This window comes from Chiroxiphia lanceolata, chromosome 12 (genome assembly GCF_009829145.1).
Source record: "Chiroxiphia lanceolata isolate bChiLan1 chromosome 12, bChiLan1.pri, whole genome shotgun sequence".
NCBI classification, from domain to species: Eukaryota; Metazoa; Chordata; class Aves; order Passeriformes; family Pipridae; genus Chiroxiphia; species Chiroxiphia lanceolata.
The window spans coordinates 13,722,331-13,749,362 of record NC_045648.1 but is presented as its reverse complement, the minus strand read 5'-3'; the positions used below and the strand labels follow the sequence as shown (position 1 = coordinate 13,749,362).

The 27,032-nt window shown below is 42.9% G+C and overlaps 1 protein-coding gene across 2 annotated transcripts in view; it reads left to right on the top strand.

The window, feature by feature from the left end:
• RFX7 (regulatory factor X7) overlaps positions 1 to 27,032 on the top strand; it is a 49,889-nt gene that overhangs the window by 8,865 nt on the left and 13,992 nt on the right. Inside the window, exons 2-4 of one of the 2 annotated variants that reach the window (XM_032700204.1) lie at positions 13,390 to 13,423; positions 21,039 to 21,121; positions 21,908 to 22,030. In XM_032700204.1, the coding sequence (XP_032556095.1) occupies positions 21,921 to 22,030 (110 nt within the window). In that variant the 5' untranslated portion in view covers positions 13,390 to 13,423; positions 21,039 to 21,121; positions 21,908 to 21,920. Of the gene's footprint in view, positions 1 to 13,389; positions 13,424 to 15,111; positions 15,146 to 21,038; positions 21,122 to 21,907; positions 22,031 to 27,032 lie in introns of those variants that run through there. The other variant, XM_032700205.1, reaches the window with a different exon arrangement.

The following is a 27,032-nucleotide window of genomic DNA, read 5'->3' as shown; positions in this document are numbered from 1 at the left end:
AAGTTGGGAGCTGTGGGTGAGGCATCTGCGAGGCTGGACAGTGCCCAGCCCTTGCTGAAGGCTGTAGCTCTTTCTGCTGTGATGGGGTGGACTGAAGCAAAGGCCAAAATTCATTTTGAAGTAATCTTGCAGAAGTCAGTGCCACAGAAACCTGTTTTATCCAAGCTCTGACACAGTATGACAAAGTCCCTCTGATATAAAGTGTATAATAACTTGGTCTATTTTCTTTATTGTTTGATTTTTTTATTTCTTTATTTATTAAGCCTTTTGGCATTATAAATTAGGAGAGCCTACAGTTGCTATTAGTGGTCACGTAGACTAAATAAATTAGTTGGTATTTAAAAGACAGTCAGATTACTCACTGGCAGTAATTGGAAGCTGCACACCTGGAACCACAGTTTGCTGAAGAGCTAAGCCAGCTTTTGGCTCCAGGAGCCTGCTCTGCAGCATCACTTTCATTATGCTTGATTCCAGTGGTGTAGTTCAATCACTGACTCCTAAAAAGTTGAGAAATGAATTGGCAGCTGAGAGAAAAGTGTATTTGCCTCTTCCATTCAACAAGTGAATGAAATGGGATTGGCAGATGGTTTTAAAGACCTAGAAATATCCCTGGGAAATTTTGAACAGAATCTATCAGTTGTATTTAACATCTGGAGGTGGCTTACTGAGTCAAAGAAACAAATCTCAAATAATGAACAAATGTGCTGAAGACATAAGAAAAAGCATTTATTTTCCCTTTTACAGCAGTTTGGAAATGCTGGTGGTTTGTATGTGTTTAGTTACATTGAACAAAGGTTTGTCTAAATGCAATTAATCTTGTAGATCATTTGATCATGCAAAAAATGCCAGTGCTGACCCTGAAGATTTGGTAACCTCTGTAATTAAGTCCATGATCCATGAGGATATTCAAACACCTATCCCTTATTGATTACTTCCGAGTAGAAGCCAGGTGTCTGATTACCCTATAGATCCGTGCCTGAATGTACTTTGAGTAGCCAATTTTCCTGATTAATAATGGCTAAAAAAAGGCAATGGTCTTGATCTTGCAGGCTAAGAATAATAATGAAACACAAGATGCTTTGTTTTGTTTATTACCTATGAGTTTAAGCAGTTCCCATTTAGCTTTCATGGAGCATATTCCCATGGACTGCATCTTTTTCTTGCTAGCAATTTAGTTTTCTTGGAGGGATTAAGAGAGTGGGTTCATCTGTCACTGTGGTTTGTACAGTCAAGTTGGTGAAACTTGCAACTTGATTGAAAAACAAAATACAGATGATGTGAACCATGGTTCAGTGTGCAGAAGCCCCTCTGTGAACACTCGGTCACACATGCACCTACTGGGATGTTGTCAGTCAACAGCTCCAGCTGTTCAGAGGGAAAATATTTGCAATGGGTAAGAGTGTGCAGGGCAGAACCTATTAATTGCTATTTGTCACTTCCCAGGAGTTCTTGTTGCTTTAGTGAAGTTCTTAGTTACCACTGAATACTTTAAATACCAGTAGCTTTGTGGTAGATGAGGCCCAGCGTAGGATCAGGAGGTAGCTCGAGTACCTCGTATTCTTCTGGAATTGGTCAAACTCAGAAAGGTGAGTTTTGGTATGATGAGTTCAGTGGCTGAGCACAGGAGTGGCAAAGCAACATATAGTTCACCTTGAAAATTGAAATTAAATTGTTAATAATCACATAAGGACATTTTCATTCCCTTAACGCAGACATCTGCTCTCCCACTGCAATGTTTATGCATGATGTGGTTCACAGGAATGAAAATCCAGACCTGTCAGTTCTGTGGTGCTCTTAGACAATGTCTCCTTCTGGAAGGACCCATCAGACAAGTAGTTGTGGATAACATTAGTGTGACACTTTTACAGAAGCACAGTTCAGTGAATTGTTTGATGCTGGGAGATGTTAGTCAGCTACATGCTGCAGCCTACAGGTGAATCTCAACAGCACGGTTAGCTCGGTGAGTATTGCTTTAGAATCTCTGTCTACATCTCTCTTAAATATAATTCTCTGGTGCTATGATTTTTGCAAAGTCAGAAGTTTAATGCCGCTTTTCTGAAGTCTGATCTAGATTTAATCAAGGACAGCCTTTTCTGTTTCTTTCTGTTCTGCTAAGTAAGTTGTGGTGTAACTGTGCAGTTGCCTGGGATGTTTGGAATATACATGTTATATGAATGATGAATTTCTGCAGGTGTTCTGCAAATGGTCTTAACAGGGTGCTAAACTCAGTGACCTGTGGGGTTTTGGCTTCAGTACCTTGTACTAAGACAGATCACGTGCCCCCTGCTGTATTTTCAAAAGAAAACCACGACAATGTGAAAACTTCCGAAATAGATATCAAAATGCTTATGGACAACTCTTTGCCTGCAAAGCAGGTGTGTTACTTGAGAAGAAAATGGCTAAGTTCCCAGTTTTTTGGGTCCCATCCCCTTGGTTGCCTAGAGTAGGATGGTGTGGCAGAGCCAGGCATAGCACAGCCTGCCTGCAGCAAACTGTTCCAAGGGGACAGAGTGTACTGAACCCTAAAGTTGTGGGATATTAAATTCTGATCAGATGCTCGCTGTTCATGATTTCCATTCATGAATCAGGTTTTAGATGAAAGCAATACTCTGATAGACCTGCTTGCTCATTCGTCGTGGCTGCAGAGGCAGCCTGGCAGGGAGGGTGGAGTGGAGGTGCTGAGTGGGTGATGCTGGGCTGCCCCACGCTGGCAGCGTGTGCTGTGCTGGCAGTGGGGCTGTCAGTCAGTCCTGCTGCTCTGAGACCAGGCAGGCCTGATGGTGCTGCAGCCTGGGAGCCAGGAACGTGATCCAGGTGGGAGCAGCCCTTCCTGCAGAGCAGACCCATGTAAAGTGCTCATTGGACACAGTTAAGCTACCACTTAGGAGTGAGTGCAATTGTGTTTAGACCCAGCTTTGTAGGTGCAAAATGAAATAGATGCATGCAGGTATGAACTTAAACAAGATTAACTTAATTAAATTTTGTGCAGGTTTAATTTTAAGCAAGTGCAGCTTACAGGTTTAGACAAGCTTTTGAGTCTGCAAGTAAACTGAAGTTCACCTGGGTTGTAGGTGAGGGGAACTCAAATGTTTCAAAAGAAATCCTTGAGAATTGGAGTAGCACGTGTTTGTAACTTCTCTGAAGATTCTACTTAAGGGTTTAAAACAATTTTAAAAGATGCCACAAACTTTATTTTCTTTACCCCCTGAGGCAGAGGATGGAAAACGGATGGGTTACACTGCTCTAGTGTTCAGTGAACTGACCTTTGAGGTAGGCAGGAGACTTCTGGCTGCTCACAGCTTTTTATTTGCAGAGACCAGACAGTTTCTGTGCCTGGAATGGGTCATAGCCGATAGGCAGAGGTGAGTGAGAAATGCCCCAGTGTGCAGGTGCAGGGCTGAGCAACGGAGGCCTGAAAGAACCTGTGGGAGCTGAACAAGGAGTTTTTTGTGATGGGATGTTGTATGGTCACCAAGGGGCAGCAGTGCCATGTTCATCCTGCCTAAGTTCAGCTTTAGGTTTTCACCTCTACAAAATAGTCAAGGACAGGAGTAGGGTTTTGCTATGTGCTAGTGAGCAGTGTGGCACAGGTCAGGGAGAGAAGTTGACTTTCCTGTGGCAGTGAAGCCATGCCCATCTAGCACGAGGAAGCAGGTGACCCTTTTAGTAGGCAAATGCTTGGAGGGTGCATGTAGATACTCAGGGCATTACTCAGCACAGGGAAACCTAAGAGGTTGCAAGGATTGCATTCCCTGGGAGTCAGCAATCGGGTACAGGTTCCTCAAGTGGAAAAAAGGGTGCAGAGGAGCTGTGTGGTGGGCAGCCATGAGAGGTAAGGGAGCAAGGAGAAGGAGGAGTGCACATGTCCAGAGGTCAGGGCAGAAGCAGAGGTAACAGGATGTTGCAGGCAGCATCAAGAGGAGAGGGCTGGATTAAAGCTGCATTTGTTTGCAGAAAGACAGGCTGATGCCTATGGGGGAGCTGGTCAGTATGGAGAAGAGTGATGGGTATCTGTGGCATGGAGGAAGGATGAAGAGTGTGCCAGGAAAACACTGTGGGTTAAGCTGGACCTCCCCAGTGCAGTGTCTGTGAAGTGCCTGTGAAGTGCAGCTCATGGAATGCTTCTCCACTTCCCAGGCCAAGGTAGTACTGAGATGGCAGCATGGCATGAAGGCTGGGGCTCCTGTCCAGGCTGACAGTGGGACATGTGCAGCTGTTGGCCCTGTGGGTTTTGGAGAGGGGGTGACTATGTGGGGTGTCTGAGTGCCAGCTTGTGGTGCAGGGGGTGCCAGCTCAGTAGTGCAGGGGGTGTGCTCTGCTCCCTCGGGGTAAGGCCACAGAAGAGCTTGGATAGGGTTGTGGCACTGTGAACCAGACAATACCTCCCTGGGCACCAAATGAATAGGGAAATGAAGAGGTACAACCAGTAGCAAATCTCTCTTTTAATAGGACATAACTAGGATAGGTGTGGGTCATGAAAATGTTGAAGGTAATAATGCAAAATAAAGAAGAAGAAACACAGCTTTTATCAGCAGGCTTAAATCTGCCATCCGGGCACCTGCACCAGCATTGGGAAACACATGGTAGGAAAACCTTGCTGTAGAGCTGCTGACCCTGGGAGCTGTTACACTGGATTCACCTGAGCTCAGAGCTCTGTGCAGTAAACATAGCCCTATGCAATCTGTATGTTTATGGGTGTGTGTTACGTGTAAGCAGAGTGTGGAACTGTTTCTATTTGCTTATATGAGTATTGTTTTGCTTTGCCATCAGCTGTCTGTACCCACCCTTTCCCAAGGGAAGGGCAGTGGAAGACAAAGTCTGTGCCCTGTTGGAGGCTTCTTCCTCCTTCTCAGCTTGTTGGCCCTGCAGGCACAGAAGGGAAACTATTTTGTGCACATGTGTTTTGTGGGTGCACTTTTTTCCTGTTTGCTTTTGGTTTTGTTTTTTTAAGTGCTGCTGAGGACTGTCACCCCCTTGGTTTCAGGGCATCCTTTCTTAGAGCCTTATAGGACAAAGGCTGGAGAAAAATCTCCATGTGCTTTACAGCATCTCCATTTCAGACCCCTAAGTAATAACGTGATTCTCTTCTGCTGACGATGGCTGAAAATAGCCCAGCAGATCTTTTAGCTATCTATAGACTGGATTCAGAAGCAACCAAAGATTTATTTGGTTTTTCATAGTTAGTTTTAAACCCAGAAGTTTTTATTGTGGAATATGTGAGCCATTTCAATGGATGATTTGCTGTTTAACCGCAAACCTGCCTGTCTGGTGACTTGCACCCACCTTTCTGCTTTCAGTGGGATATCCTACTCAAACTATCTTTTTTCATGATACTTTGTTGAGATCAGAGATTGTTAGTATTAAATATAGGATGCAGCTCCTCTAAAGTCATATGATCTTCCCACATCCTGTACAGAGGGCATAGCATCCTTGGAACAGGCTCCTGCTTGAATATAACAGTACACACTGATTTTAATTCAGAGCAGTGCTGAACAAACCAGGGTGAGAGCTGTGTAAAAGCATTTTCTTTGTCTCTTCTCAGAGTTCATTAAAGTAACTTGTGGCAAAATACTGAATTTATATAAATATAATAAAACCCAACCAGGTAGTTAAATGACTGTCTTGTTGGAATAGAGCACCTGGCCGCGTGTGGTTGTTGCAAGTTCTTCTCAGTTATTTTAAGAATAGTGGAACAAACCTTTAGCACTGAATACAACAGATTTCTTCAGAGAGCTAAAAGATGTTTATAGACCTAAATTTCAGACGGAGGTATTCTGATGTCTGCTGGCTGATTATTTCTTGGCAGTTCATTACAATGGGCTACATTTGAGTCTTGGGCATTTCATTAGCAGCCTTATCTTCCTTCTTTATTCAGCTGTTTGTATATTTGGCATTGTTTATACTCATAGAATGATCACAGTGTCACAAATGGTGAAGGGATTAAATTTTTATCCTATATGAAATATTTTAATGGCATTTATTTCAGTAGCAAGTGTTGAAGTCATGTGTTTGACACATTTTAACCTGCATTTGCTGAACCACTATGTTTTTCAGCGCTGTGATGCAGCAGTGCTGCTCCTTATGTCTGATGGAAAACCGGTCTGGCTTATTCTCCCTGGCGAGTGGAAGGGGGTGGATTAGGTTACAGGGAGGATGAATCGTTGCAGCTCGCCCTGCCTGGTTGCACTGTTTTATCGTTTTGCTGTGCTTGTTCCTTCCTGATTTCGCTGAGAAGGGTGGTTTGGCTGGGACTGAGGAGAAATCTGCCTTCGAGCTGAAGAGCCAATATTTACCAATTGTTGAATACTTGTTTGGTTTACTTTTCGAGGCCTGAGACTTGAACACTTTGCTGGTGGACGCAACTCCCGCTATTTTTATCCTTTAGGAAAATAATAATAATACTTTATGTGCTTCCAGGATGCAATTATGGTCCCTGTAGATTTTTTTTCTGGAATAAGAATATATCTACATTTGAATCCTGAAAGACCTAATCTGTCTTGTATTAAATGTTTTGCCTCTGATTGCCTGTGTTTATGCTGGGCTCAAGTGCCTGGTGTCTGGGGCATGACATTGGATTCTCCCCGGGGAGGGAGCAGTGCAGGCAGGGACAGAGCCCCTAGGTGGCATCAGAAGCCACCTGATTTTTGGCTGCTGCACGCCCGAGGGTGAGAGGTGTGATGGGAGGGGAGTCCTGCCCGGCCTGGGTGTGCTTTCCTTTCTTGGCACCCTGTGCTAAAGCTCTTACACCATTAGCTGAGCAGTATAGATAGTAGTCATTTTGCTAATTCAAACATGTTCCAACCTTGTGCAGCTCTGCTTTCTAAATATTTAATTGAAATGCTTTTACAGCCATTTTACTTCTTTATCACCGTGAGCCAAGCCAGACAATGTAACATGGCATATGTTAAGATGTTAATTGAGTAGCAGCACACATAGGCGGCTGTTTCATAATTTTCTCCTTAGATGATCCTTGGCTCCAGTTTAACATTTCTTTGTGCTTCTGAGTGGAAGGTTATATAAAGATATATTTAGAGCTGTTAGTCTAAGAAAGAGAAACATTAATTCAGTAAGATTAAGAATTAAGGGCTGAATCCTGCAGGCACTGCTGGGACACAGTGCCTGTCGTGGTAAGGATGTGATAATAGTACCTTTCTGATAGTACCACTTACTGTAATGGGGTTGGTAATCCTTTTATTGAGTGGTTTCTCACAGCTTGCAGAGTAAATAGAGATTTTTATTTTTTTTTAATGTCACCTGATGTCGTCAGAGTTGTGGAATTGAGATTGAATCTTTCCAAAAGGATATGTGGTCAGTTTAATAATGACCCTCTCTATTTTAACATGGCTTTCAGAAAGATGACTTTGCCAAAACCGTCGCTGTTGGTATTTTGTAGCGGAGTCTGACTTGCTTTCCTTGGGAGCCAAGTGGGTTTTTGCGAGAGGCAAAGAGGCAGCAGGACACTGCACAGGAGAAAGAGTTCCTGGGTGCTGTCAACACCCAAATTCCTCCTGTGCCTGGGAGACACGTGCCTGGCAATGATGCTCATGTGGTACTGCTCCCACCAGGAGCATCTTTTCCAGATTACCCTTTGACCCTGTTGTTAAACAGTTTGACAGACACCCTTTGGAGATGCTGTGGGAGAACCACTGATGCAGTGGGAAATGGAGGCTTTTCAGATTGCAGTAATTTTTTTAAAAGACCACGTGGCCAAAATAATCCTTCCTTGGCAGACAGTTCTAACTGCTGTCTTGGGTACCCTTCTCTTTAGGAAGGCTTGTTTTCAGATCTCTGGGTAAAAATACCGTGGCAGCACTGTGTTGCCATGTGATGTTGGGGTTGTAGGCGCTGCACGTGAGCCACTGGGGGTTTTCTGTGGCCCTGAACAGCCCCTGCTGGGGTTCTTTTGGCTTCAGAGTTTTTTTGGTTTTTTCTCCGTTTCCAAAGGCGGCTTATTTTAGAACTTTATAAACCTCCTTTCTCTCTCTGTTAGTTGTCTGAGAGGGTAAGTGGTTTGCCATCTGAGGTGATAACTACTACGTACTGGTGCTGATGGTAAGTAACTGTACACTGGAGTTTTTTATTCTAGTTACTACTTTTCCTACTGAGTCCTACATCTTGGGTAATAATGTAACATAACACACCCCTGCTTGAAACTGGGAGCCCAGCAGTGGGGAACCCTTGCTGTCCAGTCAGGAACTATGTCCTCCCTGCCTTCATGATGTGCGGCACAGCTATTGGCAGTGATGGAAAGTGGTTCCTTTTCATCAATTGCATTATGGTTTGGCAGAAATAATGTTTTCTCCAGGCTGCCCAAAATGTGCCAAGCACATAAAACACAGCTACAGAGGCTGGTTTTGGGAGGGTGTTCCACTTTAGGCAAATACTTACAGTCTTGAGATGAAAGGGATACAGAGTATCTGTGGCAATTTCCTTGATGGCACCAAACTTTTAATGAAAAAAAAATCACTCTGGGCTTCCCACGTTTGACCACTGAGTCAAACCATTACTGTATTTGGCACAATAAATTGTGGCTCCACTTGTCCACTGAGTTTGGCTGAACTGGATCTGTTGCTGTTGTTGACATCTTCCTCCATTGGAAGAATGAGTCCACTTGAGAGCCATACCCTGTGTAACTTCTGTGGCTGGGACATCTCCCCTGCAGAACCACAGTGTCCTGGAAGTGCTGCTGTCCCACTTCTGCCAGGGACTCAACCTGGGAGCCCCCTTTCCAGCATCCTCTGCTGCACAGTGTGTCCCAGGACAGGAGCTGTGACTGCAGGGGTGGGTGTTCATGTGTGTTCACTGTGCACATGTGGGTGGTCCCACAGTGTTTGTGACGCTGCTGCCTTTCACAGGGACTGAATGCTCTCACCTGGAAAGCTTAGGGTTTAGTTTCAGTGCTGTGCAGGCTTTGAGAAGGCTCAGAGTTAAGTAGGCAGTAGCTAATAAATTTGAGGGCTTTCTTTTACTCTTCTCAAAAACCTCCCTCTTTCTGGTCTCACAGACATAAGGCTTCTCTTATCCCTTGTGGTTATATGGCTTCTACTATTTGCAGCATTAAAGGAAGTACTTGATGTGCTCAGAGCAACTGAATTCTGCCACCTCTTGTAATACGATATTCCCGGTGCAGTTCAGCTACCTATTGCTGAAAGTAGAGTATTGCTTGATTAGAGGAAGGTTGGCAGCATCTGGTTTTATGCCACTCGGAAAAAAAGTTGCATCTTTTTACCTTTTCCTCCTGCTTTTTTCCCCTTCTGCCTCTCCCTCAGTGTAAAGTAAGCCCAGCTGCTCACCTGGGGAGAGAACACACTCCTCATTCTGCCCATGCCAAGTTGGGGCTGTTAAAAATGGGTTTTCTCTGAGCAGAAATACGTAAATAGGTCAGGGAAAACAGAAATGCATACTTTGGCATAAGATAGAAGGGCAGTTTGAGGAAATAGTCTGATTTCTCCCCTTTTCATTCTCTTGAAGATAGTTCCAGGAGTTTGTCAACGTGGCTTCAGCATTTCGGAGCTTTAATTGCTACAGCCTTCGAAAGTTACCTTCAAAAATCTCTCAAACATCTTGCCCCTAAAGGTTAAGTCAAAAGCTGAGGCTGTTAAGATGGAGGCTCTCCCATAAGGCTTTTTGCTGCAGACCCAAAGCAGCCAACACGTGTTTTCTGGGCAGTTTGTAGGATCAAGGGTCTCCAAATACAGCGGCTTCTGCAGCCCTGTGCTGCTTCTCCAAACACAGACTGAGAAACCTTCTTTTCTCTGCTGTTTTACTCATTAGTAGAAGCTGGGCTCATGTTTTTGAGTGGCTGTTGGTAGGTGACCAAATTGATCCAGATTGGTGGTGTTTGGAGCAGTGCTGGCATTTTGAGGAGCATCGCTGTAGACAGTGCAACAGGCTCTTGGGTTACTCTGTGACTGAGAGACTGACCTTTGAAACAGTCAGTACAGTGGTACCCCCTGAGCAAACATCTCATTGTTGGTTGTGATAGTGTCATTAATTTTTGGGGGGGTTTTTTGGAGGGAGGCAAAGTTTTGATAAAAAATTTTATACTCTAAGGTTCTTTTGTTGGGTCATTGGGCTCAAGCTGGTAAATCCAAGGCAGCTGTAAAAGCAGCCACCTTTGTTATTGCTCATAAGAGATAGCTGCTCCCAGAATCAGAAGTCTTGTCCTGGATGAAACTGCTTGGAGTAACCTGAATTAAGTTTTGGATCAAGTAAATGAACTAGTTTCACTTCAGGGAGACTGTCAGCATGAAGAGCTGTGATTCTGGGTGGGGGTGAGTCACAGTGAGCTCCCAGGAGCAGCTCTCTAGGAGAAACAGTTCTGGCTGAGGGCTTAAGGTTCAATTTCTGAGTTTAGTTTCCAATGGGCTCAGGTCTGTAATAGATTCAAATGGTTATTTTCATTAGAAAGAACATCTGTCATTCCTGCTGCTCTCCTGGAGAGAGAGTACTAGCTATTCCTGGACTTGTAGCAAAGTGTGTGGGTAGTGGCCTCCAGATGTTAGAAGTGGCTCTGTGTAGGGCCTGATTCTGCCTTGTTGTTGGGATTGCTGGTTGCAGGGACTGTAATTGCAGTAGTAATTAGATAAGGGATGAATTTAACAGAGACAGAAGCAGACTCATTTGTTGGTAAATGAAACTTCAGCTTTCAAAGCATATCTGTCCTGTTAGTGAAGGAAGAAGTGGGGATGAAGTAAACACAGGTGGCTGGTGTAACTGGGATGACTGTCCCTTTGCCACCTGTCCTTTTACCTCCTGATACGATGGAGATGTGTTCTGCAGTGTCACCAGATGGAGCATTTCTGTGCAGTGCTCAGGACCACGAGGAGGTCACTGTCCCAGTAGCTTCCTGGTCAAAGGGCTCGTTCTTCAGGGTTGTCATTGCTTGACTTTGATGTGCATCACCTTCACTGGAAGGGAAACAAGAAGCATTTCTGTCATTAGGCACAGGCTTTCTAGAATTAGAGCACATTAACCTGTGCTCTGGTTTGGAAGAAAGAAGCCTCAGTTTACCACTAACAAATTTTAATGGTGTCCTCCCAGTGTTCTTGGAGCGTGGGGCAGGAGATGAAAAACAATTGCTGTTTAAATAGAGATCATGCTTATCCCTGCTGAAGCCGTGGGACCTTTGCCTTTTAAAATGTCACAACATCTGCTTGCAGATTGGAGGACATGAACTTGACTGTCCTTTTTGTGCCACCAGTTGGCGAAAAGGAAACATAGCAAAGCTGCATTTACTGGCCTTATTCTTGCTCCTCTGCTGCGGCTCCTTGACGCTGTTGATCGGGGCTGTAGGAGCAGAGGTCACAGTGGGAAGAGCCTGAACTAAATTTGAGAGTTTACATTTCCTGACTCAGACTGATATTTGGAGATAAAAGGACAGCTCTAGGGATCTCCTACCCAGCTGCCTCCTGGCAACTTGCCTCTTTCTCTTTGCAAGAAGAAAATGTTAATGCAGTTGGGTGTGTTGATGCTCTGTTTGGCAGAACCTATAACAGGACAGAAGCCGAGCTGGCTGGAATGTGCTCTCCTGAAAAGCCCAGAACATGATGTTGTCTGCAAGTCTGTAGAGCAGAGGCTGTATTTGGACTAAGTTTGTTATGTCAGTACCCTGCATTCCCTTACACTCCATGCTCCTTTTCTGCATAAGCTGTCATGTGAAGCCACAGAAAAGGTTTATGTACAAAAATTGGCATATATGCCTGATTCCTGTTGCCTAATGCTTTGTAGGAGAGGCTGTGGATCTGTAGCAGCACAGGGATTGTGAGACCTTGCAGGAGTCAGAGGCAGTGGGTGAGGTGGAGTCCAGGGTAGAGAAGTGCTGCTGGAGCAGCTGTGTCAGCAAACTTGGCTCAGCTTTGGGTCAGACACAGTGACAGTGTTCAGCAGCAGCAGCAGCAGGTTTCCATGCTTGGTGTCCTTTGACTTTTCTGGTAAGATGGTGGTTTTTGATGGGTGAGATGACATTTAAATTCCCTTCTTCAGATGCTACAGTATATGTAAACATCTTTCCCAAGGCAAGGAAAGCTCCCATTTTACCATCCTTAGCATTCCTTGTTCTTACAGATCCCCAGTAGTCCTGCTTTAATGTCTCCTTGGTGTTCCTGAGTGTCTACCCATCCGTTGGCTTCCCCTACATGAAGTCAGCTGAAGCAGATTTCTGCTTATGTATCTCCTCAGTGGACTCGTCAAATATTTTGTTGTATTCTGTCACTACAGCATGAGCAGTTCTTGTATGGGAAGGGGCATCAGTATTAGCAGCCTTTACAAGACAGATTTTGAGGCTGTCTAGTATCAGAATGAAGTGGTGTAATGAGCAGGGCAACCAAACCTCTGCCTCCTTTGAGCATGTGATGCAGTTGTAGGTGCTGGTTCCAGTCACCACCAGACATTAGAGCCATTTGTTTAGTTTGTTTCTTACTTATGGTTTTAATACATCCATCAGATGACTGGCTGGGTTTAGCTTTGTTTGTGGTGGCACCTGTACAAAAGTAAAATAACTACCAGTGAGATATTTTGTTGTGTTAATAGGATATTGAATTATGTTTTATTCTGTGGGGAAAAGAATTACTCTCTGAACTCAAAACAGCGTTTTTTTGGTGCTTGTTCAGTAGGTGTCCAGCAGTAAAGACAGGGGCTTTCTGGGTGTGAAAGCTTCTGTTCCTCTTGAGAGCAGAGATAAAATGCCTTCAACTGATGCAGTCAGACCAGGCATGTGAAGTACAGCACCCTTAAGAAACACGAAAGCTGCTTATGAGTGTGTTTATATGAAGTCTAATAAATTCCATACGGTTTGCTGGCCTTGGCGCATACGCCGGGGTCGTTTCTGACATACTTCAGTTCAGTCCCCACCCAATGTCATCTTAATAAGCCAGCTGGGAGGTAGAGAGACTAACTTGGAAAACTCCAAAGTTGCTGGTAGAATAACAGTTCTCTGCTTTGTAGCAGCTCTTTGGAAAGCTAGAAATAAATGCCTTGAAATGGTGGGATTTACTGAAGCATGGGGAGAAGGGGATGTTAATTGTGTTTACAGGTAAACAAGTCAAATGCATCTGAATTGTTGAAGAGCTTACAATAGAAGTAGTGACATCAATCCTGGCTGCATTACAGCTTGGGTGATAGCTCCCAGTTGCAATGATATTTCATTAAAAAATACAGTTCTTATAGAAAAGAACAAAACAGCAAGAATTTTAACAAGCAGTTAAGTTTGGGTGACTTTCAACATAAAAATAGCTGGATGAGTATTATTCCATAAACTAGAAGGGTATTTAACTGTAAGACATAAAGCCTGTAGTACAGTGATAGAGATTCTAATATGTAATGGCTTTGTCATTGCTGTTTAGATTAATTCAATATTTCTTTTCTCTCTCTCTCTTCCCTCACATCTAGCAAAACTGTACAATCTAAAGTGGACTGCATTTTGGTAAGTACAACTCCAGAATGGTTTTCAATATTTAATAAACTGCAAAGACTAAAATAGGTGGCTCTAGAGACTAACAGCTATTATGAAGCCTTTCCTTAGCAGTGCTTTCAGGTACTGACACTAAATGCAATCACAGTTAGTTGCCATTGCAAAAAAAAATACACGATGTGGGTTTGATGTTTGTTTTCCATGGAATATTGACCTCCTGTTTCCAGCAGCAAGTGGCTGTGATTGCCCTTTGTAGAACTGTCAGTATAGGTGGTGTGGCACGGAAGGGTGACTGAGTGTTTTTGTAAGCATGATTTTATTAAATGGAGGATTATGTATTGCCCAGATCAGACTATGCAAGAAGCTTATTGTGCCTTCAAGTTCCACTGCTCTTTAGACCTTTAATGACAATGATAATTGCTTTTATTGTCGTTTCCTTGGAACAGCTAATTCATGGCTGGCATTACATTTTAAGGAAGGAACTAGATTGAAGTGCATATTTGCACAAAACCTGGCAGACGAATGTCACGTTTTTTTCCTGGTCTGTGAAAATCATCAGATTTTTGGTCGGTTTGGTTTTGGTTTTCTTTAAAGTCTTGCTAACCTCAAAAGTTGCATACCTTCCCAGAAATGTGCAGCACTACAGGTCCTGTTAGCTCTGCTGTACTGCTTAGGACAGAGAGATCATTTTTTGAAGAGGGAAAAGCCTTTGAAATGCAAAAACATTGTCTTCCTTTGTGCATTAAAATAACAAGATCTAGGCAGCGATAAGAGATTATTTCTGGGGAGCACTAACTCAGAAAGAGGTTTTGTTTGTTTTTAATAGTGAGCAGGTTGGGAGTTTCTTTAAATCAGAGTCTTGAGTTCATAAATCTTAAAACTGGGAGTGCTTATCTCGACTTTCTACCTTCAGCATTTCATCCAGAAGTAGCAGTGGGTAAGATAAAAGGATGACATAGACAACCATCTGGACTCTATCAAATAGAATCTGTCCAGCTGTATGGCTGAGCTGACTAAGGGTACTCCTTAAAGTCACATTATCAAAGGCTAATTCAAATGGCACTGGATTCTCTTGCCTTCAAATATCTTAATTTGTTGTATGAGGCTTAAAGCTGTGTTGTATTGCAAAAAAACTCGGGACCCCATTTTACCTCTTTTTAAATGTTCTTGGATGCACCCAACTGAAATAGCAATGCAAAATGACATTTTTGTCCACTTTATTCCTCATTGATGTTTGTGGATACAAAGCAAGTGTGTTAAGGTCTTCACTGTTTGTATGTGAGTCTTCAGTGGCAAAAGGGCAAATTGCAAAATTGCACTTGCAAAACTCTTAACACCAGATATTTCTGTGGCGAAAAAATGAGAGTTGGGGTAGGTGTTTCGAAGTATCATTGGAGAGGGGAGTAAAGAAGTAGGAGGTTAACCAGTCATCTGCTTTTGGAAATCCATTTTAAGAAAATTGAATTAAACTAGTACTATTTTTGCATTAAATTCTGCAGATTGGTGGACTTTGTGTACTGAGGTAGGGATTATCAGTTTGTACGAAGGTCAGGTCTCACCCACTGGATTGACAAAGAAGTCTTGGATGCAAAGCAGTCTCCATGGCTTGACCTGGAACAGAGCAGCAGTGTCCTGATGGTCTAATTTTTTGTTCCAGATGCCTCCTTGTCTGTCCTGCTGATGAGTTCAGAGGAGTCGTGTCAACAGTGGAAAAGCCACTCTAGGTTAGCAAAGGTAGATTTAATGCTGTTCAGGTAGTTTCAAAAAGAAAAATCCAAGATCAGAATAGTTTGAGGAAATAAATCAAAATTAAGCTGAATTGTGGCAAAATGGGTTCTGTGTTTTTATGTGCTGTTGGAAAGCTGTGAGCTGCAAGGCAGAATCTGAGAGCACATTAAACTAAAAGGCCGTGGCTTTATAGCTCTGAATGACTCGTTTGGTAGCACCAGTCACAGCCACAGCATGCAGAGCCACACAAAAATGTTTAGGGCTGCCTAGTTCAACACAGTTCAGTGAGAAAGAGAGAAATGGGAAGAAGAAGCAGAGGAGGTGATGGCAGTAGTCTGTTGTGGAGGTCTGCAGTAGCAGAGGACTGTGGAAAGCAGCCACTGTAAGGGCACTGGGGCTGCAATTGCTCATGCAAGAGTCCAGAGTTATCTGCCTCTTCCATGTGATACTGCACCACTTGCATTCTGACACATTGTCATTTTCTGGAAGATCATAAGAAAATCGTTGTATACTGTGCAATCCAAAAAAAGATAATTAGCAAGAATTGTGGTGTAAACAGTCATTAAAAATTCATTATAACATCTTTTTAACTGTAGTAAACATGTCTAGCAGTAGATTCTCTTATGACTTCGCTTGTTATATTTGTAGCCACATGCTAAATGAACTTTTGAACCTGATTTTTAAAATGGTGTCCTCCATATAATCACTCAGCAAGACAGTCAAGGTTTCTTTCCTTAATCCTCTGAGAAGAGGTCAGTGCTGGTGAGAATGATGGATCAATGGCCATGAAAACCAGAGCTGCTGATGTCTGGAGCAGCAGCAGTGTGTGAGGTGTGAGAGGATGTCAGTCCTGCAGCAGGGGAGGTGCCACTTGTCTGTTGGGCCCTACAGGAGACAGGCAGAAGCTCTGTGAAGCTTTGGCAGCTGTGCTTGGCCACTGTCACAACAAAGCTGCCATGTGCTTTTAGGGCTTGTTTGGAATGTTTAGCCCCTGAAATATGCTCCTGCTTCTGTTCAGATAAAGCACATCAAATGTATTTATTAGCTGCTTTCTAGAATAATAGGTTCTGTTTCCAGTATTACTATATTATTATATATCTGTCTTGATGATATTTCCAACAAACCATCTGACCTTGAGCAACTTACTTAAGCTTTGCTTCTTATTTCTCTATTCATAAAGTGGAGAGATGATTGCTTGACTGCTTTGCTATTTTTAGTTCTGGTTGTTAAATAATAGATGTTTGCTCTGCTGAAGTATGACAAGTTTTAGGGCCATTCTGCCAGTTGGTACAGGTTACATTGCCATTGGCACAGCCTTTTTTATTTTGATTAGAGTATAGTTATCTATAAATACTCAAAATATGGAAAGAAATATTAAGAGCAGTCCATGCTCTCTAAACTAGTAGTCTTGCACAAAGCTTGCAGAGTGCCCCTGGCCTTCAGCCCCCCTTCATCAGAACTGGAGGACAGAAATAACCTGTAATTCTGCTTTCATTGTGGAAATTGGAAACAGTTCAAATTTGAATGACGTTTGCACTGTATACATTACAGAAGTTGCAGCTCTTCTGATTGTTCATTAGGATATTCTTCCTCTATCTTATTTAAAGGTTGGCCTGACTAGGTATTTTCTTCTATAAACAATCCAGAAAAAGCACATACCCTGGAGTATTCCTATGGCAATCCCTATTGGCAACTTTAGGATTCAATTTGACTAACGGTTGTGACCTGACAGTAGATGAGCAGAGAGAACCAATCCACCAAAGTCAGGAAACCTGAAAGATTTGTGATTCTGGGGACTGTGTTCAAATCTCTAGGTTCTCCGGTTCAAGCAGAAACATGAATAAACTCATGGTTCCTATAAAACAGATTAAGTCTTTAACCACACTCTGTGTTGAACAGATCTTTGCGCTGTGAAAATTTTGCAGTGTTTAGTCAGTGTCTCCCAGAGTGGAACCAGATATCAAAACCTGCTATTTTTGTTTAAAAACTACCCAACCCCACAACATTTTGGCCATCTTGGTTTATATCACAGCTGTTTATTTGCTTAATCAAAATGCTTGAAAAAGTTGTATCTGTTTCTATGAGAATCTCGTTCTGTGTCTGTCTTAGGCAGCAAAAGGACAGATCCATTTGGAGCAGATCTCTGTGGCCACTGATCTCTGCTTTAATTTGTTTGCTACTTATTTTGTGCATTTCTGTAGTGAACTGTCTATATTTGGTAACTGTCAAAACAGAAATATCAGAGATTTCTGCTCCCTTATATGTTACTGAAAGTCTTTACATAGCTGTGACTTGAGGTTCCTAATTCTTTGTCCTTAGTTTTTCTGCCTCACAACGTAAGTTCACTCAAATATTTTGAGTACTTGATAGATTTTTGGCTAAATTGAAGCCAAGTGATGAAAATAAGTATGAACACTGCTTGCTCCCCATCTTCATTGTATCTTCCTTTGTTTTCTATGGTTCTGGTTACAGAAGATAAAGGCAATGAGTGAAGAGCAGGAATACCAGAGGCAATGCTTCGTGCTGGCTTCCCACCTCAGTCCTGCAAGCAGTTTACATGCTTATGCATGTCTCTAATGCAGCTTCAAGAAATATGATTTATAAATAGCCTTTGGAGAATTAGGCAGTCTTCATCTGATTTGATAGAACCAGTCAATCAAGGTCAAGAAACTTCAAGCAGGGTTTTTATTCAGATCCTTTTAAGTAGCAGAAAAGGATTCCCCAGACATTTTAGTCGCTGTATGGTTTTTAGAACAACAGTAGCATAAGCTTTAACAGGCTGCACAAAGGGGAATTTGTCCAAGATGATGCCAGCATCACATTCTTCCTTTTGATGCTGTGACTCTCTTCCACTCTAATGACCTATTTTTTCCACACTATTGACCTATTTGGGGGGTGGGAATTTATAGTATATTTTGTGTTCCTGTTTCTTTTTATTTCTTTCCATATGTATCCAAATTAGCACAAAGAAAAACTGAGAATGAATGAATCTTTTTCTTCTTGGTCAGTAGTTACTAGGCCAGCTGAAATGTTCCCCCACCTCCCCAAATTCTGTGATGCTGATTGCATTAAAAAATTTGAAAGTTTTCATGCTTTGAACAGTCACAGTAACAGTAATTGCAATTTTTACTGAATTCACCAGACCTTCAGCACTGACAACTAGTGAATGACAGCTGAGACTGAAGAAGAAAGAGACTGTACTTACTCAGACTGTAAACCAGGTTTTGAGGGTTTTAGAAATATTTAGAGAAAACAGACTAAACAAAACAATGTTTAACAAATCTTTAAACTAAACAAAATGCAGTCTTTCCTGAATCTACTTGCACTGACTGTCACACTCTATCTCTTCGCTGCCACTTCTTCAGTTTTAAGATGATTTTCTCTAAATAGATTCAGTCTCATCTAATAAGCTTAGGTTTATCTAATTACCACCCAGGTAGGATTTACCTCTGTGAACTGCCTGTGACTCCTGTTAACTCTCCTGCTCTGAGGAGGTCCTGCCTTCCCAGGGCTTCCCTGCAGCCACTGCTGGAAGCTGGAGGAGTTGTGCCAAAAGTGCTGCCTAGGGAAGTGCATGGACAGGAGTGAGTTTGGGTGCAAACAGTGAGATAACATCACTGTCCAGCTGCCTCTGCTGAGGATGTGAGGAAGCCCTAATCCTCAACTGCCTCAGTTGTAGGGATGGAGTCTTGCTGTTGAGAGTGGCTGGCTCACTGGCATCCTTTGGAAAAGGTTCTGCTAACATAGTCCCAGTCAAATTTTTTCTTTACCCATATGTTGTTGGGTTTTTTTGGTTTTTTTGTTTTTCTTGAATTTGGGGGATTGACAAGCAGGGCCTGTGTAGCAGAGCAGCTCAGACAGGGCCCTTCCATGCAGCCCCTTCGTCCTGCTGTGTCAGAAGTTGCTTCAACTGCAGTGGGCACTGAGTGTATTTTGATGAAAGGTTTAATATTTCTTTTAAAACTTCACGTTTTATGCTGCACACGAGCACATTAGATTTGGAAGAGAGAGCTTGTCTTCTGCTTTGGTGTCAGAGTCATCAGGGGTTTTTTGTTTTGCATGGGATGCTTTTATCTCATGGATTAGTGCTTACTGTGCAAGGTAATCTCACCCTAACCGGGTCCTTTGGTGTGCTGATTGGGCTTTTGCCATTTCAGACAAAAAGAGCTAAATTCCTTGAACGAGGGGTTGTCTAATAAAGAAGTACAAATTTTCTTGTAGTGGTTAAATTTCAGTCTCCTCAAAAATGGTTAATTTGCTGTAACTTCTTTGAAGAACATTGGTATTTTCAGTAATGGGTTTGCTAAAGGAAAACCCGCAGGTTCAAATGCTGTGATTCATGCAGGAAAGGAAGAACAGAGAATTTGATAGAATGCACCCATTATTAAAAAATACCTCTCTGGATATTTGGTGGTCTGAGCACCACTGCTGTGTAAGCTGCTGTAGAGCCACACAGAAGTCAGTGTCAGCAAATTTCAGAAGTTTGTGAGAGGAAAAAAAATCCAACCAAATGTTGTGGTTTGCTGCTTATGAAAGCAACAAATCCAGTGTCTGTTACCTGTGTGCTGCTGGAAGTGTTTGTCTTGGCTCTGAGAATGTCTCTCCATCGTTGGTGGCCCAGTTCTGTGGTGGGTTTAGCTGGCAGGGATTATCCAGCCCTTGGACTCTCCCAGACCCTTCCCTGGACAGCATGTCCTGCTGGTCCTTGCCTAAAGTCTGGGGACAGGGAGGGGACCTGTGCACTGAGTGCAAATCAGTGGAGGAGAAGTCAGAGCTCATTTCTTTCTGGTCCTGCTGTCAGTTCTGTGCCAGCTGAAGTGAGGTAGATCTGGACATGACTGGGTCGGGGAGGGAGCCCCAGTTTGAAGTGAAGTTCAGGTTTTTAATTTCCTCACTCTTCATTCTGCTCATTGCTGAAGTAAACAACCAGGCCTCACTACATTTGATCCCTCTCTCTTCTCTTCCTTTTGGAAAAGGTTACATTGGCAGTAAGACACCAGTAAAGAAAAAGAGAATTAACAGTAATCTAAAAGCTACATTCTGACTTAAAAGGGAATCCTGTGAGTCTCTGACTCCGTACTGATGGTGCCCCACCTCAAGCACTCCTTCTGCAACATCTTCCTGAAGGAGAACCCCTCTGCTCCTGGTTGCATGGTTTTACTCGCACTGCTGCTGCTGAGCAGGCCTGAGCACATTACCACAACTGATTTTCCCCATATTCTAAGTCCATGTAGCTGGTTTCAGGTGATCAAAACCTAGTTTGTGTGTAGCAATCACTGTTTGCAAACACCAGGTAAAACTCCCTCTGGTGTCTGATCCTCAGCTGGAGGAGTCTGGCATCACTGAGATTCATGTAACAAAATGGTTTGTCTGCAGTAACGAGTTCATAAACTGATTCCCAAAGGAAACAAAAAAATACAATATGTAAATAGATAGGTTTTAAAATGTCTTTGCTGAAGTCTGTGGCACTTAACTGTTAACATGTATAGTGGATCACAGGATCAGGGCTCTGACATCCTGTGTTGTTACAGCACAGCTGGTTGTGCTGCTGGATGCTCAGAGGTGCTTCATGTGTGCTTGGAGAAGAAAAAGTTTCCATGTTTTGTGTCTGGTTGTAGAAGTGATCTGTTGTTGACATTTTTCCAGATTCTGCTTTTGTTGCATGTGAATCTTGTAATTGTAACAAGTGTATTTAAAATAGGAAATCATGTTTCTAGTCCCAGAGTGCTCAGTCACATTCTTTCGCTTAAGTTAATATTTTCTTGTTTCAAATTGTATTATTTAGGAATGCATTGTCAGATGACAGTTTTTAGCTGTTTAGCTCAACTCTTATTGTTTGCTTTTTCTTCTCCTCCCCCCCCCCCCGTATTTTGCAAACCAAACCACCTTTGTTATCTAGCAAGAAGTTGAGAAGTTTACAGACCTAGAGAAACTCTACCTCTACCTTCAGCTGCCTTCGGGTCCCAACAATGGAGACAAAAGGTATGTGTGTGAGTGTAAATGCGATCAGCTAGTACTGAAAACTGGCTTTACTTCCTGTGGCACTGAACTGCCGAGGAATCATTCACATCATGTGGCTGGTAGCAGAAGCAGCCTTTATTAAACATTAAGGACTCTTCCTGAAGATTAGTTGTGGGTTTTTTAAACTTTAAAATCTTTATTGCATGAATAGCTTGTAAATATAAATCTCCTAAAATGCAAGAGTCATCACAGAAAGTGTTTCACAGCCCAAGTGTAATCGTTCCTTCGCTGTTTATGTGTGAAGTGATAAAATAGCAACACAAATGTCATGGGGGGTGAAAGAATAAACTAATGGTATTTCTGGTAACATTTGTTTGACTAAAGGAAGGTGTAGAAAACCAACTTGCAGATCACAGCATCACAAAATTAGCATATGTTCCCAATAGGATGGTTATAGGCAGGCAAGTGCCTATAGGAAGCACTCTGAGTATCTGCTGGGAAAGCTGGATGTTTCCAAAGGGCAGCTGGCAAACGAAGTGGGCAAAAGCTTAGAGGAAGTAGAACCCTTGCCTGCCACTGTGTACTCATATCTGTGTGTCAGTCAAGAATTGGAGTGTGGAGTCTCTTCCTTAAATCATGAATGAAAGGGGATAACTGCTGCCCATGGCTCAAGAAATAGCTGAATGTGTGAGGTGCTGGCCCTTGTTGTCTCTAGTGTGTCTCCACCTGTGTAGGCAGACAGTTATTAAGTCTTGTAACTGAGGAGGAACTACAGAATCTTCATGAGCACTGCTTCTTCTTTCCCAGTGATCAGATCTCCATGTCATCCAGCCGTGCCCAGCAGATGCACGCCTTCTCATGGATACGGAACACCCTGGAAGAGCACCCTGAGACCTCCCTTCCCAAGCAGGAGGTGTATGATGAATACAAGTGAGTGCTCCCGGACTGGATCCACACATATGGCTTTTTAGCAAGCGTAGAGTGTTCTGTGGCACTGACCCTGCAGGTCCCCCACGGGTGTACACAGCCAGGGCCTGGTGTTCTATGCTGCTGTACCTGAGAACACGGAGCTGCAGTGGGGCAAACTGTGTTCATTGCTTCTGCCAATGAAGATAAGGCTGTGCTGTTTAAATTGTGCATTATATGTACTGAAGGAAAGGTACAAGTACTTCTTAGCAAGTAAATATCTGTATGAGTATTGGTTTTGTTTTGTGGACAGAGCAGCAAAGGTAAAAAGCATCAGTTACTATCTTAGAATACATTTTGGTCTGCCTGTGTTTACATACATACATGACTGCCTTAACAAGGATGAGGGCCTGAATTGTTCCCTCTGGAAATGCAGCTATTTTACACACCCATTACACCTTTCTTTCCAGAATAATGCATAAATATTGGACCTTCCTGCAGCAAACCTGATTTCTACAGAGGCACAATGTATCTGAATATGTATGAAACCAGTAACCAAGGCCACTGCGAGTCTGTGTTGTCAAGTCTCAAAGCTACCATGTAATGAGAAAGCGATTAGAAGCAAGGGAGAGGGAGCTGTCTGATGAAAGTTGGATTTGAATTCATTTACAGAACATACCCCACGGGGGAGGGGGAAAAAATAATCATCCTCAGCCCAGTTGCCTGAAGATGAATAACAGATTTATGATCTAGTATGAATATTTCCATAATCTGAACGATTACAGTAATTTGCAGCGAGCTGAGTCCCTTCACCTCCTAAGTGCCTACAGGACTCACCCCGTAGTAATTGTTATTGCAGGGCTGCCTTCTGCAAATACCTCCTTTTAATTAACTCTCTCTGCTCAAGTGTTTTTCCCCTGATTGAGCTGAAGCATGATGGCATTCGCTTGCCTGGGGTTGATAAACATGCACACACCTATTTCTGAGATCTTGCCATGGACTGGAGCGGTGACGCAGCCGGGAAGTGCAGCCAATGGCACCGACGTGCCGGGACGGCCAATCCCGGAGCAGCAGCCGCTCGCGCAGACACGGCAACAGCGGCAGCTGCTGTGCGGGAGAGAGAGAGATGGGAGCGTTATTCTTAAATATATTTCTTATTAAATAATTTATGGCCTGCTTCAGCAACAAATCTGCTTGGCTTCCTTGCTGTGCCAAGCTGCAGATGCCCGGAAAAATCATCATCTACAGATTGTGGAGTGTGAAATTTGGATGGCTTTGTGTGTAGCTGCATCCTAGTATTTGTATATTGTATTTTTTTTTTCCCCCTAACAAAATAAGGGTGGTAAGCAAATATTCAGGAAAATATCAAATGTTTGGAATCTGTTCTCCTTTGAAAGCTTCTGTTCTGTTTTTAAAACAGAACAGTTTCTTTGAATATTTTCATGAGCTATTCTTGCACACCAAAGGAAAAGTAGTCTTGGAGTGGGATGTAGGGAACAGGCATATAAATACATAAGAGTTAGTTATAAGTAATTTTTCTTTACCTAAGGGTGTTAAGACCTCTCAAACCTTATTCCATTATATTAACAGGTTACAGATGTGCAGAGATGGATGTTGCATGAGCTCACAGTGAGCAAGCTTATGCACTCTGCATGCATAAATCAAAAGTGCAAGGCTTCAGAAGATGCTGCATCATACCAGCATCTCCAGTCTTGCTGTAAATTTTGATCAAAATAAATCTTGCAAAACTACTGGCCTTCTGCATCACCTTTCATGGTTTTTTTCTGTGAAGAGGGAGAGTCAGAAGCTTGCACTCCGCCCAAGTCCACTGTTGGCAGATGTTGAGTGTTTTCAACTCCTCCATGTCTCAGTAGCCTGTTCTCACTAAGCTTATTCAAGACAGTGACTCCTCTTTTTGCTTAGTTACTCTTCAGTTTGTGAATTCATGTCTCCAACTGGATAAAAGTGAATGGATTCATCTTTCTTTTGAAAGGGATAAAATAAATTGAAAATGCATCATTAATATAAGGCAGTAGCACTTGAGGAGGCTGAGAGCTTGCAGCTGAATTTCAGAAAGGAGGTAGATGAGAGCTGGTTCACCTCTTGTTGTTGCTGTGATGCCACTTGCACTGACAGAATACAGTGACCTGCAGGAAGCTGTATTTCTGTTGGGCACACACAATTCTTCTGCCAACTTCCTCTGGGAGGGAGGAATACAGGCTGGAAAGTATGGGAGCTCAAGGGGAGCTGCCTAACATGTTATCTAGCCTGCAGTGAGTGGACATTGCTTCCCGTCACATCCTTTCAGTGTTTTCTTGTCAGTCAGTTTTACTTGGATATCTTGTCCCTATTAGTAAACACCCTTCAGACACGGCCAGGTGTAGATTTGGCTTTAGAGTTTAGAGATTTAAGATTTCAAGTCCAAGTGCAGTCCTGCAGTATTTATGCAGGCAAAATCCCTATTTCCCATAAAACGATTTGTTGAGCCTTCAGTAAACACTGGAGTCCTCTTATCTTGCTTCTGCTGCTGCTGTGACGCAAGGGAAGAAAGTCATTCATATTTAAGTTTGGTGCCCTGAAGATTCACTTGATACGCTTAATATGGATTAGGAGGTCTTGGAGTCATCCCGTATCTCTTTCCTTTAGTCTGTAAATCATTAATCCTTGCTTTACTGGCTGCTGGGCCACTTGATGCCACTTGATGCATAGATTATGTACACTAAGTGTTAGGAATATTAACCAGCAACTTAGAGGAATATTCAGAAGCTAACACAGAAGAGGGCAGTAGGTATAGGAATACCTTGTCTACTAAGCACCTAAAGGACACAAGGTACATACAAATATTGTTTGATAGTGCTTATCCAGTGCTTATTCCCTGATGTGAACAGGATAGGCTCTCTTGTGTTGCAAAGTCTAATCTTAGGTCATAAGCAACTACCTATATATTCCTTTGAAAACCAATCAAACTTCAGCTACAGCAGTTGTTCCCACCTCTGCCCCCTGCTCTTGGGAGTCTGACCTGCAGTTTCATTTCTCTGTTGGTTTTCAGACATCTGGTTTCCATCCTACCTGATTATTAGGACTCATTTCTGTGCCAGCATTGTTCATCAGCTTAATGAGAGCCTACCTCTTCCTAAGGTTCTTGGTTTCTTTTGGGGAGCAGTTGTTTTGGTTAGAGTGGATAAACCAAGAACTTTTTGATTCATTCTGTAGGTTTTTTATCATTTGCTATTCATGATGTTTTTTTCTGCCCAGGAAGCTGTAAGCTGGGCTGCATAACTTGACCATCTTCATTAGCTTTTGGGTTAATTTTTTTTTTTTCATAGTTTAATTCAGGTGTACTTCTGGTATTTTTTAGGTCTGGAGTACATTCAATTCATAGATCTTATAAAAAAAAAAAAAAAGCCTTTTCTGGTTATTGTGTAGGGGAGCTCTGTACGAAGGAACAAAGCGACCGCGTGTCCATTGTCATTCCTGTCTCTGTGTAGACCTTCCCTCCCCCCGTCTGTTTCCCACCCACCCTTCCAACAGCGAGACAGCTCCTGGGCTCAGCCATGTGCCAAGAGTGCAAGGAGCAGAGAGAAGAGCTCCAGGGGAGAGACTCCTGGTTTATGTTGTCAAGTCAATGAGAGACCACAGATGGACATGGAGGGTTCTCGGCCAAGCCAGGAGGGGGAGGGGCCATGTGGGATGATCTGTCTGGAAACTGAAATTCCAGTATAATACAGATAGCTCAGAAATCACAAGCTTGCAGGAGCTGCCAGTATGGATATGAGGGGACCGTGTAACTGTTTTTGCTGCTAGCAAGTGATTGTCTTACACCAGATGTGCTAGACTTGAGGAGCAGATAATTGTATTCCTATTTTATTTATTTATTTTCTCCAAGAGAGGCAGTAATTTTAACTTTGAAGTTGATAGATTGGTAGGTTCCTAATCCTGTTGTTTTGCTGGGTTGTTTTTGGTTGTTTTTTTTTTTTTTTAATTTATTTTGCTGACATTGTTGAGTTTCAGTCAAAGATTCTGCTGACCCTGGCAGAGAAATTCGGAGAGCCCTCCTTTGCATACTAGTTGAGACTTAAAGTCTTGTAATCAGCATCAGTGAGCAACAAAGACCCACCTTTTAGGAATTTTCAGAGTAGAGTTTAAATCCACTGAGGCCTGGCAAGATGCAAGGGACAAAAAGCGCACAGAGATCTATTTATTACACATAAATCAACATCTGATTCCTAAGAGGGTACAGTGAGGCGGGAGAAGAATTCCTTTGTAATAACTTCAAAGGGACATATTCAGAATCCAGCTTCTGTGACTGACATATGTTGAAATGAAATGTGTTGGTATATAAATTGGATATGAAGCTTCTTGATGTCCCATATAGAAACTAGACTGATGCCTGACTGTGTTGTAGGCAATGTGTCCTGGTTTGGACACTGGCTCTGGTTACTGGGGTGGCTGGGTGCACACAGGCTCTGCAGGGGGTGTCAGAACCAAAGAGCATAAATGTTCCTGTTTATCATCATCACAATCATTACATCTGTGGTGGTGCTTTTCAAGGGGAGGATACCAACATACAGCCAGGGTAAAAGCAGCAGATCCTTGCTCTGTAATAACTAGCATTTTTGCAGAAAGTAAATGCAGTGGAAGTATCTCAAGAAATACATACAGCTTTCTATAGAGCTACAGCTTGCAGAGAAGACATTTTGACTGGCCTACTTGGATGCAGATTGTTGCTGGGTGATGCTGGGGATGAAGCATCTGTTTCAGACTGCTGCTTTTTCTTTGTCTGCCTGACCTTCCAGAGGTTTGTTTGCGTGTGTGTACCTGATTATAGCAGGCAACTGTGGGGTATGAAGTCATTGTTTTTCTGCACTCCTGCTGATACCCACAGTGGATCGTGTGCAGTCACCTCTTCTTTTTAGAGGCGGGTTGTTTCTGTGTATTGCTGGTAGGACTTCTCATGGGAAAGGAGGTCACTGCTGTCTGGTGCTGGCTCTGTGGCTGGGAAGGCTTTAACGGTGTGGTTTAGGCC